The 15,931-nt window shown below is 45.0% G+C and overlaps 1 protein-coding gene and 1 pseudogene across 1 annotated transcript; one reads left to right on the top strand and one right to left on the bottom strand.

Annotated features, from left to right (window-relative positions):
• Positions 1-3,276: 3,276 nt before the first annotated feature.
• Positions 3,277-11,077, bottom strand: LOC117705657 (cytoplasmic polyadenylated homeobox-like protein 2). Its single transcript, XM_076931270.1, has 4 exons — positions 10,663-11,077; positions 9,990-10,033; positions 6,651-6,835; positions 3,277-4,714 (listed from the first exon to the last, which is right to left on the bottom strand). Exons 2-4 carry the CDS (start codon positions 10,000-10,002, stop codon positions 3,896-3,898), a joined length of 1,017 nt encoding a protein of 338 aa, XP_076787385.1. The 5' UTR covers positions 10,003-10,033; positions 10,663-11,077; the 3' UTR covers positions 3,277-3,895.
• A 232-nt stretch (positions 11,078-11,309) lies between these two features.
• Positions 11,310-13,526, top strand: LOC117704940 (elongation factor 1-gamma-like; annotated as a pseudogene).
• Positions 13,527-15,931: the final 2,405 nt, after the last annotated feature.

The raw sequence follows: 15,931 nt of genomic DNA, 5'->3' as shown, positions 1-15,931 counted from the left end.
TAAGCCTTCCTGCAGATTAAGAACTGGCAGCTGACCTGTGGCTGTTTTTGTTTTAAGAAGTTAGAATGAGTCTTTGCCAACACCTATTGTGGGTTGTCGGGATTTAGACAGGGGCCAGAGGAACCTTCAGCCAACACCAGAGAGTAGTTCTGGCCAGGAGGCTTTAGTTGCCTCTTCAGCTTGTCCAAATCCACTTGATGGCGCTGACTGAAAGCACAGCAGGAAAAGACAGGTTGCTTGTCTCCAGAGTTGGTGGGTACTGAGAGGGCTCACCTTCCTGAGGTATCTGTTTGTGAACTCAGCACTGTTTGAGATGTAAAACCATGCCAAGAAGTTTGGTAAGGTAGAACAAGTTGAGACCCGGATATTCAGTGGGCACACACCTGAGGTTTAGGTGACTCCCTGCCAAACTCCTGACTTGGAACGTGTGCCATGTTTTTTGCATAAAAGAGAGGTGACCTGTGGTCACGTAAGCTCAAGACTGAGTTTTCCATGCTAATGAGGTACCTAGAGGTCCTGAGAGCCTAGCCGATAAGTTTTCCTTCCCAGACACTTTTCCCTGCAAAAGGCATTTAATCTCAGGCCCACCCTGAAAAATGGGGTATGGGTTTTACAAAGCTATTTTCTGCCATGACAAACTGTTCAGAACCATGGACTATCTCTCTTCATCAAGATCTGCTGTGGGGAAGGCCTCTCTGCATTCCCAGCCACAACTGCCACCAAGCCTGCCACCATCAAGCCAAGGACAATCATCCCACTAGGACAAGCTGGAGCTCCCCTTCCCCCTCCCCCAGGCTAGACACTGACCCCCAACTCCATTCTCTGCTCTTCCTTGACTCTCAGGGGTGCCTTGTAAGTCTCTGGGAAGCCTTAGCTTACTGGGGAGCCCCTGAGTGAACCACGAGATGTGAGTAGATGCAAAAAAGCAAGAGGGATTTTATTGTTCCAATGTGTTGGGGTCATCCTGCACCAGAAGGAGAGGTGGTCCATTTGGTCAGTTTTTATACAGTTTAAGGGGTAAGCTAGAGAAACAGTGACTAGGCACGATATGATTATAAGAGAATAGTGTGACTTATAAACTGATTGGTCTTTAGGGAATGAAATGGCAAGGGCCTCCCTTGTCTGTAGGTAGCAAGGGTTGGTCAGTCCTATGGAATGTGCTCTGAACCTTCCCCACCTGCAGGTGGGTCCCCTTCCTTGTGGTCTGAGGATTGTTAATCCAGCAAGTGGTTCCTGACTGAGGAATGTTAATTAGCCTCTCCCATGGTGGGTGGGGGAACAAGTGTTCCAAAGTTCCTCTTCAATAGTCATTGGCTGATGAACAGATAAAGTGTATAATATTATTCAGCTCTTCAGTTAAGAAAATTAACAAGGGATCATGGTGCCCACCTGTAGTTCCAGCTACTCCAGGTTGACACAGGAGGACACTGTAGTCTAACCTGGACCAGCAAGCCATTCTTCAGTGACAGATTTCTGAGAGTGAATCAAAGCATGAGAAAGTAAGGAAGATAGGATTGGGTCATGACGTCATACACTAGCTGTTATCCAAACAAGCTTATTAGGAAGTGCAGCTTCTACATAGCTTTCGGGTTGGGGGATTGTAGTGGAACAAAGCCAATGAAAACTATCATTATTCCAAGCCATTACTGAGGACTCAGCAGCCTTAGGACTGTTAAGCACAGCCCTCTATGGGGGAAGAGTTGAATCCTCTGGATGAAGTCACAGCTCCCCCAGACCCCTGGCCCCAGGTTATCACTAACCTTGCCAAGCATGTTCCTGGTTTCTAACAAAGAGCTACATTTCTTCTCCACACAGCATGGCCTCAGGGAATACCTTGGACTGGTCTAGCTCAACTGCAAGAGTTTGAGACCATCCTAGGCAACGGAGCAAAGCTCCTGTCCCAAATACTCCTAATCCTAACAAAGAAACCCTGTTGTTCCAAACAGGATGAACTTGAAGGATGTTATTCTAACTGGCCAACGTGTGGCATAAAGATGAGAACCCCTAATACATGATCTGATATTTGAAATTTGCTGAAATTCTGTGACTGAGCACAATGAACTCACAAGCATAATCAGGATTTAAGAGTTGAAGAAGACATATTACCTGCACCAGGCAAAGACAGCACAAAAGTTATTTTCAGAGCAATGCCCTTCTGGAGCAAAGGCAGCTTGGAGATTTTACCCAGGGAGCCTACACATGCTCACAGGGGTTGGTAAGCATTCCTGAGCATGCTCACTTGGTTTAACATCACAATTAAAGAACCCAGAATAGACACATATGGGCATGTTTAGAGCATGCGTAAAAGATTATAGTAATAGGTCAGGAGTAGCTCTGGCCAAGTTTTCCTGAAAATGAAAACAAAGCCCCTTTGCAGATGCATTAATATGGGCATTATTCTGAGTGCCTGCCTTGCTCAATGGCTTTTTGTTTTGTTTTTTGTTTTTCAAGACAGGGTTTCTCTGTGTAGCCCTGGCTGTCCTGGAACTCGATCAGAAATCCACCTGCCTCTGCCAAGTGCTGAGATTAAAAGCCTGCACCACCACTGCCTGGCTATCACTTTTCTTATATATGAGTGTTTTGCCTGCAAGTTGTTGGGAGCCAACTTTTAGCAGAAAGTGACTAGATCATCTTTGCAGCCATCTTGAGCCATATACCCTGATAAGAGACTTGTTTTTCAGCAGCCTACAACAGCTGAGCACACTTTGACAAACATCTTGTTTATCCCACATAGGGTTTTGTTGTTGTTTTGTTGTTTTTTGCTGTTTAGTGACCCCAGCTGCATGGTGCATGTGGTAAAGAGTCTTCAGCTGTGTTCCCCTGCTTGTGCTTATAAATACCCAGGATTTCCTTGCAATAGGAGGAGTCAATAAGAGACAGTAAATGAGACTTGACTACAGACCCTCTGTTTTGTCTCCATTCTTCATGTCTCTTGCCCCTCTATTCCCCTTCTCTCTCTCTTGACCAGAGCACTTAGCCTCAAAGCGAGGGGCATGTGGTAAAATGTCTTCAGCTGTGTTCTCCTGCTTGTGCTTATAAATACCCAGGATTTTCTTGCAAGAGAGACAATAAGGAGTGAATGGGAGACAGTAAACGAGACTTGACTACACACCCTGTTTTGTCTCCATTCTTCCCCCGACTCCCTGACCCACAGACCGGAGCAGCAGAGCAGTCCGGGACATTTTGACCCCCAAGCACACTCTGAATACATCCCCTCCACCTTCAAGTGTCACAACAGTTGATTAGAAACAAAACCTCTAATCTAATCAGCATCCGAAGATTAAAAACAAAAATGCTCAAGGGAGTTAGGAGAACAAAACTATATTGTATATTTTTAAAAAATCCATTTAAAAAAAATAATAACCTCGGGTGAGCTGGGCCAAACAGCCCCTCCTAAACCTCTTATTTGCCTGTTCAAATGGGCATTGGCTCTCGATGACTCTTCCCTCCCTACATCTAAGATCTGATGAGGTCAACAGTGGCCATCTAGACTTGTTCAATACTCTGGGGAACATGATGTCAGACCTCCCTCAGATTTCTAATATGGAGTCACCAATAAGATCAAAGCCAAGAATCCTGTTTATAGAGACACTTGGGCTGCTGCTGAAGCCCTGATGAAGCCCTGATGATTTCCTTTTTTACCTTGGGCAGCAGCATGCCACCTGCCAGGGGTCCTAGAAGACTGACCAGTCTGGCTCATAGAAGTTGAAAGCAATATGTCTGGCAGCTTTGGGAAGAGAAAAGGCTTATAACAATGACAAGGTCACAACTCACACTTAAAACCTTCCTGTTCTAGAACCATTCATGGGATCCCTGGGTCTCTGGTGAGTCTTGGGGGTTTTCAGAAGCTTGTAAGACTCCTGGGCTCTACCTTAGCCCTCATCCTGCTAAATTCCTAAATTCCTGCAGCTTGTGAATTGTAGGCTGGTCCTAGCACACTGGGTGTGTTTTGACAGGACTGCTCTCCTGAACTGCTGTCAGCAGTTCCTTGCTGCCCATGTAACCAAAGAGGCATTTGGTGGAGCACTGACTGCTGTTTGCAGTCTCCATTACTGGGATCAAATTGATCCTGATGCTCTGAGGGAAAGAAAGAGGGTACCTGCTGCCCTAAATCTCTATGGCTCTGGTACACACCAAGCCTGTCTGCCAAGGAGCTCCTCTCTTGGTAGCTCTGAGGCTGCTGCAGTTGTTGTTGATATCCCCAGTCATTCTGCTGCTGTCCTTCCCAGGACAGCATTGGGGGGTTATAGCTACAATCCATCTGCCTTTGCCCCTGCAAACAAGTAGCATAGTCAGCAAGAGAGAATGTGGAATATTGGCTTTCCTGTGTCTTAGGCTGGTCACCAATATAATACTTCTCAGACCCAGGAGGAAGAGTGAAGTCCGTTGGTCTGAAGTTGAAAGAAGATCCACTTCCAGTGGCCCCTTGATACTCCACAGAGCCACTTGATCTTGTTCCAATGCTTTGGACCACAGAGTCACATAAGCCATACTGTTCACCCGAAGTTTCCCCAGTCTGCACAAAGTAGAGATCAGGGCCATGTGGTGGCACTTGGGTGTAAGAGATTTGGCCGGGGTTGTGATTGGAAGCTTGTACCTGGGTATCCTGGTGACTTGTAAGCACGTAGCCTGGGCACTTGATCATTCTTCTCATGTCAACAAATTTGTCTTTCAATTCTGGTGGTGATCTGGCTCTTTTATTCTGAAACCAGTTCTAAAAGAGAAAAAGGAAACCGTTCATCAAAACTGCTTCCTAGCAGTGCCCCACAGGGCTTCTTTTCTCTCACTTGTTTGATTGAGACGGGGTCTCTCTAATATAGCTCTGGCTGTCCTGAAACTCACTATGCAGATAAGGTGGGCTTCAAACATAGAGATCACCTACAGAGTACTAGGAGTAAAGGTGTTTGCCACCATGCCCTGCCATTGGGGTACCCTGCCCCACAGTCAGTGTCACAGTCACTCAGACAAGGGAAACAATGAAGAATGAAGGTGGTCTTTCCTGGGCCTTCACATTTCCATAGAGATTGTGAACTGTGCACCCTCCAATCAGCCCCCAGCCCTGCTTCTGTGGTTAAGAATGGAAGCCAGCTCCAGCTAACCCTACTCTAACCTCTGCATCTAGACAGAACAGATGGGGACTGTCCCTTAACACTTCCCAGATGTTCCACCAGGCTGCCCCTGACCTAGATACAATGTATTACAAATTGTATTATGTGTTAGGTATTTTAAGAAGTGAAGGCCAGATGTGTTTAGGACCAAATAAAATACCTAAACACATCTGGCCTTCACTTCTTAAAAGCCTCCTTGAAACAATCATCCATGAAAATTATTGTCCAAGATGTTTTGAAGGGGGTTGAGCTGTAAAAATGATAAAATGCATTTTAAGATGGAGGCCAGGCATGAGGGCACACACTTTGAATCCCAGCTCTCGGGAAGCAGAGGCAGGAGGATCTCTTTGCGAGTTACAGATGGTCAGGGCTACAAAGTGAGATTCTGTCTATAAATAAATGGAACTTGATGGTGCACACCTGTAATCCTAGCACTTGGAGAGCTGAGGCAGGAGGATTCAGAGTTTAGGGCCACTAGTAGGAAAGCCACTCATTTTACTAAATGGTCATGCTGCCAAACTGCCTTCTAGATACTTTTTTTTTTTTTTTTTGGTTTTTCGAGACAGCGTTTCTCTGTGTAGCCCTGGCTGTCCTGGAACTCACTCTGTAGACCAGGCTGGCCTCGAACTCAGAAATCTGCCTGCCTCTGCCTCCCAAGTGCTGGGATTAAAGGCGTGTGCCACCACCGCTGAGGCACAGCTTTGTCCTTGTGAACTCACTTCAAGCAAATAAAAGCAACAATACACTGAGCAGCTGTAACTACACAAGACCCACATACGATCCAGCCAGTCAATAGTCCCCCACGGGACCTCTGAACAGAGACAACGCCAGTCTTCCGTTTTTTTTTTTTTTTTTTTTTTTTCAGGACAATCTTTGTCTACCCTCCCCTCACTTTATACCTAACACCTCAACAAACCTTCAAATTGTTCAACATTTGCAACATTAAAATGTTCTTCCTGAACTGGAGAGATGGCTCACAACCAAAAATAAAATGTTCTTCCCACAGCAAATACCCAGTATGAAACCACTGCATCAGCAGTTGCCACCCTGGGTAATAACAATAATTTTTAAATGTTTTTGTTGTGGTTGTTTTGGAGACAGGGTTTCTCCTTATAGCCCCGGCTATACTGAAACTTGCTGTGTAAACCAGACTGGCCTCAAACTCAGATCCTATCTGCCTGATTCTCACATGGCCCAAGTCAGTGTGGCCTAATTTTATTGTTTGTGTATGGTATTTTGCCTGCATGTATGTCTATGTACCATGTGTGTGTAAAGGCCAGAAAAGGGTGTCAGATTCCCTGGAACTGAAGTTACAGAGGTGTGAGCTGCCAAGGAGGTGCTGGGAATCAAACCCAGCTCCTCTGGAAAAGCAGCCAGAGCCAGTAAGGCATCTCTCCAGTCCCATGGCAATAGCTCCTTCAATGTCTCTGCTTCCTAATTTTCTTCATAATAGGTTATTTTCCATAAGCTGTGTATAATGTTCAGTAGCAAATGGCTTCACGAAAGGACATCTTCACAAAGAGCTTCAGATGTCTAACTTACAACAATCACTTCCACGTCACATCGGAAGTGCTGTGCCAGCTCATCCTTGGTCGAGAAATTTGGGTAAGGAGCTAACTCAAATTCTTGTTTAAGTCTCTTCAGCTCTTCCCTGGTGAATTTATGTCTCTGTTTTGATTGTCCTCTTCTACAGCCCGTTCTTGCTTTGCTGGGACTGTCTTCTTTTTCTGGAGAGCCAGAAAAAAAAAAAATACAGAAACATCAGTAGCATCCAGAGAAAAGGCTTGTTTGTTGACTGATTTGTTTGTTTTCTTAAAGTGAAGCTCTACACCTCATTTTTACCCATAAAAGATTAAAGACCCAACTTTAAATTGATGAGGATAGTTGAATTTATTTAGTCACTAAAATAGGAAAGAATTTCTTCTGACTAACAAAATTGTATACACTATACAGGAAGATTCTAATGACACCCATTTATGTTAGTAACTGAGGATGTACCAACTCATACTAACCTGATAACATTTAAGTGTTATGGGTGTAGGTAGAGCTCTAGAGATGGCTCAGCAGTTATAGAAGATCGGACAGAGTTCAATTCCCAGCACCCAGGTCAGGTGGCTCACAACTGCAGCTGCCTGAACTCCAGCTCCGAGGGGATCTGATACCTCAACCCCCTTAGGCACTTACACTCACACAAATGCACAAAGACACATACACAGAGAGAGACATACAGAAAGACACGCATAACTAAAATCTTTTTTCTAAAAATCAGAATAGCATTAAGGCTACAGTGATTATTTTAGAACTGATAAAGACAGAAATGCAATGCTTTTGATAATGCATATTCCACTATGGGTTGGGAAGACATTCTTGTCAGAATAACTTAAGACAGGCTAGGTCTCATTTATGATATAAAAAAGGAGGAGATATGGAGAGCTTTTGGGGCTGCTTGGCAGGAATATGACATTGGGCCAGGACATGGAAGTTCAGGCAGGAATCTGATTTGGGTTAGAACAAAGAAGTAGGCTTCAGACAGGAGTTTGACTTTGGGCTAGGACAGGGAAGTAGGCTCAGATATTTTGGTCATCCTGATAAGCCCTTAGAAAATGTTCATGGGACTTTGTTTATTGCCGTGCTTGTTCCTTAACCTAGAACTGACCTTATTACTTACATGTAATTAAAATGGTATAAAAGCAGACTGGGAAAAAATAAACACACTTCAGCCTCAGCACTGGTTGGAGTCATGCTATAGTGTTGTCTAATTGTCTTTTTTTCTTTTTAATCATCACTTCTGCCCTGGAGAACCTGCTGACTAACTGAGCTGCCCAGTCAGCCAGCACTGGAGGAAGCATGTGGGTCTAAATTTCAACTCACACTCCCAATTCCAAAAAAAGCAATTGTGTACATTCCACATGTTTTATAAAACAGGAGTTTAAGGAACCAGGGATAATATTGCACAGCTTTAATCTTTACAGGGACAGAAATAAAAGTATTCCCAGGACAAGAAGGGCTAGCCTGATCAAGCCATATATGCCATTCCTGAAGCTAGACCAAGATGGAAATACTAACCTCAGGCCATGAATAATTTTATCAGCAATATCTGCAGCTCAGCAGAGCAACATTCTTTACGTTCATAATCTCTTGAGTTGGAGGCCAGCCTGGTCTACATAAGTGAGTCCCAGGACAGCCAGGGCTATGGAGAAAGATCTTGTCTCAAAATACCAACAAACCAAACAAACAAACATTGAAACTAAGCTGAGTAGTAAAATCACTAAGGTAGTAAAAAAATGTTTTCCCATCTCAGGTTTCCTTCACTTCTTAATGGTTTATGCTCCCAGATTAAAGAAACACACAGCCTTTCTATTTACAATAAGCCTTGAACAGAACAATCAATAACTGGGCAACTGCTACCCTCTATGTTGTTAGAATCTACCTCTTATCCATAACCCAAGTTATTACTATGTTTCATCTGGGCTGCTCTTAGCTCCCAATTAGGCAGCCCTCTGGGCCACGTTCTCTTGGTCCCTAGACCATGGCCACTCGTCTTTTTCCTCTCCTGCACACCAACCATGAATTATCTGGAACCTCATGGCCAGCCACACTGTGAGAAGCAGGGTTTGAGCCTGCTCAGATGTGTCCCCTGCAGAGAGAACTCCTCCTCCTAGCTATGCAAGTACTGTGCTACCAAGTCCCATTCCCAGCCCCATCACATTAACTTTGTTTTAAAAAACAGGAATAATGAATGGTGCTTGCCTTTAATCACAGTAGGCAGTTCTAGTATTGTTGGGAGCCAACTTGTAGCAGAAAGCAGCTATCAGCTTTGCAACCATCTCAAGCCATACACCCTGACATGAAACTTGTTTTTCAACAGCCTACAACAGCTGATAATTATCTTGTTTATCCCACATATATTGTTTTGCGGTTTAGTGCCCCCAGCAAGGTGCACGTGGTATCCATGCCTGCAAGGCACGTAACAGGGTGTATAAATACCCGGACTTCCCTACAGAGAGAGAGAGACAATAAGAGAAATAAGGAGAGAGACAATAAGGGAAACAATAAGAGACAATAAACGAGAAACTGGACTTGAGCACACATCCTGTCTTGTCTCCATTCTTCGCTCGTCTCTTGCTAGGCCCTGACCCTTGGACCGGAGCAACGGAGAGCGGGCCGCAACATTTTGGCCCCAAATCGTGGGACAGAACGGTCTGCAACACAGTAGCTCCAAAGTGTGGGTCAATGTAGATAGAAACCCTATCAACACCCTAACCCCTGGGAAGAAAAAAAAAAAAAAAAAAAAAGAGCCCAAAGTCCCTAACTCTTGATTCAGCCCCCTTCCCTCTGTCCTAAAGATTAAGCCTAAGGCCTTGCTCGTGACCGTTCACTCTAACGTGAAACTTGGCTACTTGGCTCGTGCCATTCACTCACCCACACATCCTGTTCACCTCTACTCCAAAGTCACTGCAAATAGAGCCAAGTGTGATCATTTTACCTGCAATACGTTCCGTATAGACCTCTACAATAGGAGAAAGCCCTTTAAGGTGATCACACATTTAATTGTAGGTACCTGAGTCTCTGGGAAAGTTCTGCCACCAATCATTTTACCATGCAGCAGCTAAGAGTCACACCATTTCCAAGAGCTGTCCCCATCCTATGAGCCCACTTTTAGTGATGAGAACTCACATCCCTACAAACAACAACAATCCAGATGCAGTGGATACAGTTTGCATGTCCAAACTGTAGGCATGTCCTGGGGTAGCTATGAAAGCAGGCCAACACATCTGTAGATAAATACATCGAAATACCATAATAAAGGCTAGACATCCCTGGGTAGAGCATCAGATAAATAGCTACAGAAGCCATAGTTTGGTCCCTAACCAAACTTACTATTTGAAGGCATGTTGGAAACCTCCAAGCTCAGATCTTGCTTGCTGCAGAAGAGAGAAATAAATTTTTCTGGTTACCTTAATTATATAAGCAGCAGAGGCTGCCCCCTCCCCAGACACACCCTAAATAGCCCACCCAACCTTCAAGCTTCACACAAAACAAGGCTCCACCCTTGACCCAGCCACACCCTCCACCCAGGATCACCTTAGACACACCCACTGTCAAAAACCAGATCAGTCTTCCAAGGCACCTTCATTCATTAAACACACACCAAAAGGAATCTTCATGTTTAATTTCTGTACTATCTTAACAGTATTGGCATTGTTTTATCCCCACCTAGACCAGAGGACAGTGGAGACAGAGTGCCTAGACCATATGCTTGCCATATCCCACTGACATGGTACAAATGACAGCTCCACAAGGAAGGAAGTCTGGTGAGGTCACAGAGGGTCCACAACATTCAATACATGACTGATTAATGAACACTGAGAATATAGGCAATAGAGTGCCCACCATGACGTTGAAAGGACGTTATAAGACTCATGGATTCTATAAACATTAAATTGTTTGGCTAACTTACTCTCCTTGTTTTTTGAGGAGCTCATGTGACCCAGGTCAGCCTCAGTTCTCTAAAAAAGCAGAAAAGGTGACCTTAAACTCCCGATGCTCTCACCTGTAATTCCAAGCTGCTCAAGAAACTGAGATAGAGCCCGGTGGTAGAGAAGGTTGTGTCACACACCCTTAATACCAGCAGGGAAGGGGCTGTGAATTTGAAGCCAGCCTGGTCAGCAGAACAAGTTCCAGGGCTACACGGGGAAACCCTGTCTCAAGGGAAAAAAATCAAAAAAGAAGAAGATGAACCAGGAGGGTCTGGAGGGACTACAGTTCAAAATGAGCCTAGGAAATTTAACAAGACCTCATCTTTTAAAAGAGAGAAAGATTCCAGATGGTAGTGGTACACACCTTTAATCCCAGCACTTGGGAGACAGAGGCAGGAGGATCTCTGAATATTTGAAGGCAGCCTGATCTACAGGGTGGGTTCTAGGACAGGCAAGGTCACACGGAGAAACCTTGTCTTGAAAAAAAAAAAAAAAGAGATAAATAATAAGCAAACAAATGAATAAACAGAAATAGGGATAGCCCAAAGCTGGGTTCCACAGTGGAGAAACTGGATGCCTTTGCCTTTTCTTCACATGTCTGTCTAGCAACTTTGTATTTCTTCCATGTGTAGGAGGGAGGTAAAAAAAAAAAAAAAAAAAAAAAAAAAAAAAAAAAAAAAACATGCCAGGCGGTGGTGGCACACGCCTTTAATCCCAGCACTTGGGAGGCAGAGGCAGGCAGATTTCTGAGTTGGAGGCCAGCCTGGTCTACAGAGTGAGTTCCAGGACAGCCAGGGCTACACAGAGAAAAAACAAAAACAAAAACAAAACAAAAAAAACCCACAAGTGTTAGTTGTTTTCTATGATCATAATCAGGGTATAGAAAATTCACATGCCTCACAACTGCATCGGATTAACTCATCTGGACAAAAAGATGTCGAATTCCTCTTTGTTCTCAAAACAATTTGCTGCATGTGTAAGCTTGCTGCCTTGTTGCAGGTGGAAGTGCTGGTCTTCCTGCACTATTCTCCAGCAGACTGGTTTGAATCTGCAGGTATGTCTGTCCCAGCTGGGTTGATTCACACTGTAATTCCAGTGCTCTAAAAACCAAGGTAAGGAGTTCAGAAATCAGGTGTTCAAGGCCAATCTTAGTGACATACAAATTTCAAACCTTGGCTGCTTAAAAGCTCAAAGAGGTTAACTTTAATTATTAATATAACAATTCACTATTAGCTATTTAGCTAGAAATGGCAGCTGGGACCCTGTACACATACCCTGAAAACTGGAGAGCCTTCAAGGCCCTCATCCCTGCTCAGTACACTGGGGCTCAAGTCTATGTGCTTTCTGCATCACCCCACTTCCACTTTGGCCAAACCAACCACACCCCTGAATTTCTCCAAAAATTTCCTGACCGGCAAGTTTCCAGCATTTGAGGGTGATGATGGATTCTGTGTGTTTGAGAGCAATGCCATCACCTATTATGAAAGCAATGAGGAGCTGTGGGGAAGAATGCCAGAGGCAGCAGCTCAGGTGGTGCAGTGGGTGAGCTTTGCTGACGGTGACATCGTTCCTCCAGCTAGCACCTGGGTGTCCCCCACCTTGAGTATTATGCACCACAACAAACAGGCCACTGAAAATGCAGAAGAGGAGGTGAAGCGAATCCTGGAACTGCTGGACACTCACTTGAAGACTGACTTCTCTGCTGGGTGAGCGAGTGACACTGGCTGATATCACAGTTGTCTGCACCCTGTTGTGGCTCTATAAACAGGCCTTAGAGCCTTCTTTTTACCAGGCCTTCCCCAATACCAACCAATGGTTCCTTACCTGCATTAACCAGCCCCAGTTAAGGGCCATCTTGGGGGAGGTGAAGCTGTGTGAGAAGACGGTGCAGTTTGATGCTAAAACGTTTGCAGAGAGCCAACCTAAAAAGGATACCCCAAGGGGAAAAAAGTATACATGGGAAGAGAAACAGAAGCCCCAGGCTGAGTGGAAAGAGGGAAAAAGGCAGCTGCCACAGCTCCTGAGGAAGACATGGAGAAGTGTGAGCAGACACTGGCTGTTGAGCCCAAGGCCAAGGACCCTTTCGATCACTCACCTGCCCATGTGTTGGATGAGTTTAAGTGAAAGTACTCCAATGAGGACACTGTCTGTGGCGCTGCCATATTTTTGGAAGCACTTTGATAAGGATGGCTGGTACTGCTTCCCTGAAGAGCTCACCCAGACCTTCATGAGTTGCAACCTGTACTGGCTGGGTTTGTGTCAACTTGACACAAGCTGATGTTATCATAGAGAAAGGAGCCTCCCTTGAGGAAATGCCTCCATGAGATCCAGCTGTAAGGCATTTTCTCAATTAGTGATCAAGGGGGGAAGACCCAGCCCATTGTGGGTGGTGCATTCCTGGGCTGGTAGTCTTAGATTCTATAAGAAAGCAAGCTGAGCAAGCCAGGGGAAGCAAGCCAGTAAGTAACATCCCTCCATGGCTTCTGCATCAGCTCCTGCTTCCTGACCTGCTTGAGTTCAGTCCTGACTTTCTTTGGTGATGAACAGCAATGTGGAAGTATAAGCTGAATAAACCCTTTCCTCCCCAACTTGCTTCTTGGTCATGATGTTTGTGAAGGAATAGAAACCCTAACTAAGACACAACCTCATCACTGGAATGTTACAGCGATTAGACAAACTGGGGAAGAATGCCTTTGCTAGTGTTATCCTCTTTGGAACCAACAACAGCAGCTCCACTTCTGGCATTTGGGTCTTCCGAGGCCAAGAGTTAGCCTTTCCGCTGAGTCCAGATTGGCAGGTGGACTATGAGTCATATACACGGTGGAAACTGGATCCTGGTATCAAGGGGACCCAGGCCTTGGTTTGAGAGTACTTTTCTTGGGAGGGGGTCTTCCAGCAGGTCAGCAAAGCTGTCAATCAAAGCAAGAACTTCAAGTGAACATGTTTTGCCAGTCACCTAGTTGCCTGCATCTACTCTTCAAGGGAGACGGGGGTCATTAAAGGAAACTGAACCTTGAGGGGGAAAAAAAAAAAAAAAGAGGAGAATGAAGAATGAGTAGAGGGTGGAAATACTGGGTTTCATTTGGGTCATTTTTTGGTTTGGTTTTGATTTTTTCTGAGACAGGGCTTTTCTCTTTGTGTAGCTCTAGCTATTCTAGAACTCGCTCTGTAGACCAGGTTGGCCTTGAACAACAGAGATTCTCTTGCCTTTGCTTCCCAAGTACTGGGATTAAAGGTGTGTATCACCACCGACCAGCAAAGAAAAAAAATGTTTTTAACTAGGCCAGTTTTTTTTGTTTTTTTTTTTTTGTTTGTTTGTTTGTTTGGTTTTGGTTTTGGTTTTTTGGTTTTTCGAGACAGGGTTTCTCTGTGTAGCCCTGGCTGTCCTGGAACTCACTCTGTAGACCAGGCTGGCCTCGAACTCAGAAATCCACCTGCCTCTGCCTCCCAAGTGCTGGGATTAAAGGTTAACTAGGCCTGGGCAGCCCTGCTCATGAGCTGTGGCTGTAGGGGCCCTATGCTGTCTGCTTGAGGACCTCAACCATTCCTCTGCGGTAAGAGTGATGGTTGAAATTCACTGAGTGATCAAAGCAAGCCAAAGGAAGCACCTCGGAAAAGCCGGCTCTGCCTTGTTCCTGTTGAAGCACCCTTGTCCAGTGAGAGCACAAGCCTTGACTCTAACAGCTTTGTCTCCAGTCTCTGCAAACACTAGTTCTTTTTAACCCATTGGCATATCTGCCATGTCAGATGAGGCCCCGCCACTCCACCAGTCCCCTAGATCACCACCAAAAGCTTACAGGAGAGAAGGCAGAGATAGAAGATGCATCCGGACTGGCAGACCAGCAAAGCATAGATGGAAAAAAGGGACGAGTCTCAGGCAGCTACTGGCAAATGCCAACTGAAGTTCAAGAGGGTCATTGTGCTCATTAGCAAGAAATAGAAACCCACAACGATAACCAGACAGCAAGAAGGAAAATGTAAAGGTGGGGAGGTGGCCTGGTGGACAGAGTACTTGTGTAAGATGCACAAAGCCACAGGTTTGATCCCTGGTACCAACAGAAAGGGGTGGGGGTAGGGCACCCCAGTATTCTCAGGATACTCAGGAAATGGAAGCAAATAGAACAAGGTCATCAGGAACTATAGAGAGCGTAATGGAACAGACTGGACTAAGTAAGGCCCCTCAAAGAAAAGAAAAAGGAGATGGCTCTCCACCTCCACCCCAGCTTCGAATCTTAGAGCGGATGGCTGGTTGGTCACCTTGGCCTATGCGTGATCACAAATGAGTTTAACTCTCCGGGCTGTGCAAAGCATGTTCCCACCCTACGAAACCAAAATGCATGGACCTACAGGAAAGATGGAAAGTAACACAAACGGTTTGCTTTTTTTTTTTTTTTTTTTTTTCTTTTGAGCTGGAAAGTGTATGCACTACACCTGGTCCAGGCCTTCAAAGCTTGCGTCAGGCAAGCTCTAGATGCTGAGTCCCGGCTCCGTTTTTAAGGCTTGTCTGGAGACTATATGAAACAGTGTGGTCCATCAACAAGGGTTTGTTGTTTTATTTTGGTTTCATTGTTGTTGTTGTTTGTTTTTGAAACAAGGTCTCACTGTGTATCCCTGGCTATCATCAAGGCTAAACAAACATGTCCAATAAAGATGCAACACATACTGCTGGTGAATTTGGCAAAGTTGGTGATTTGGCAGAATATTTTTCTAGGATGTATTTTGTTTGCACTTATGTCTGTGTGTCTGTGGGTGGATATGCACATGTCACTACAGGTGTTCTCCAAGGCCAGAGCCATCAGAGCCCCTGTGGCTGGAGCCACAGGCAGCGGGTTGTGAGTCTACTGACATGGGTGCTGGGAACCAGACCCAGGTCCCCTGCAAGAGCATTTGATTCCTGCTACTGAGCCTGTTCTGTGGCCCCCAGATGCTTTCCCCCCTCTGAGAGTGTTGGCAAGAACATTTTATGTCAATTGCTCATCAAGCCTGTGATTTCTCCAAAATAAATTTTAGACACTTGCTTCTTTCTCACAAGGTACATTTGGTTCATGTATGTACAGCAACAGCAAGGACATAGCTCATGCGGCCTGACTTTTCATGCCCCAGGCAGGTTTGAAAAAATAAATGTGTCCTCTAGGCCAAAATTCTTTACTAGGATTTGTAAGTGCAAGAACTTGGGTTCAATTTCTCAAACAAACAAAAATTTAAATAAAAAAAAAATCCCCCACAAAACCTGATTATCATTACTAATCATTATTCAGATTCGAAGGGTTTGTTTTTTATGTACCACACACTCAGTTTTCCTCACCGCTGCTACCTCCACACCCTATGGATTTCTTTGGTCCG

This window comes from Arvicanthis niloticus, chromosome 3 (genome assembly GCF_011762505.2).
Source record: "Arvicanthis niloticus isolate mArvNil1 chromosome 3, mArvNil1.pat.X, whole genome shotgun sequence".
Lineage (NCBI taxonomy): Eukaryota > Metazoa > Chordata > Mammalia > Rodentia > Muridae > Arvicanthis > Arvicanthis niloticus.
The sequence above is the reverse complement of the archived record's forward strand: the minus strand, read 5'-3'. Positions and strand labels throughout refer to the sequence as shown.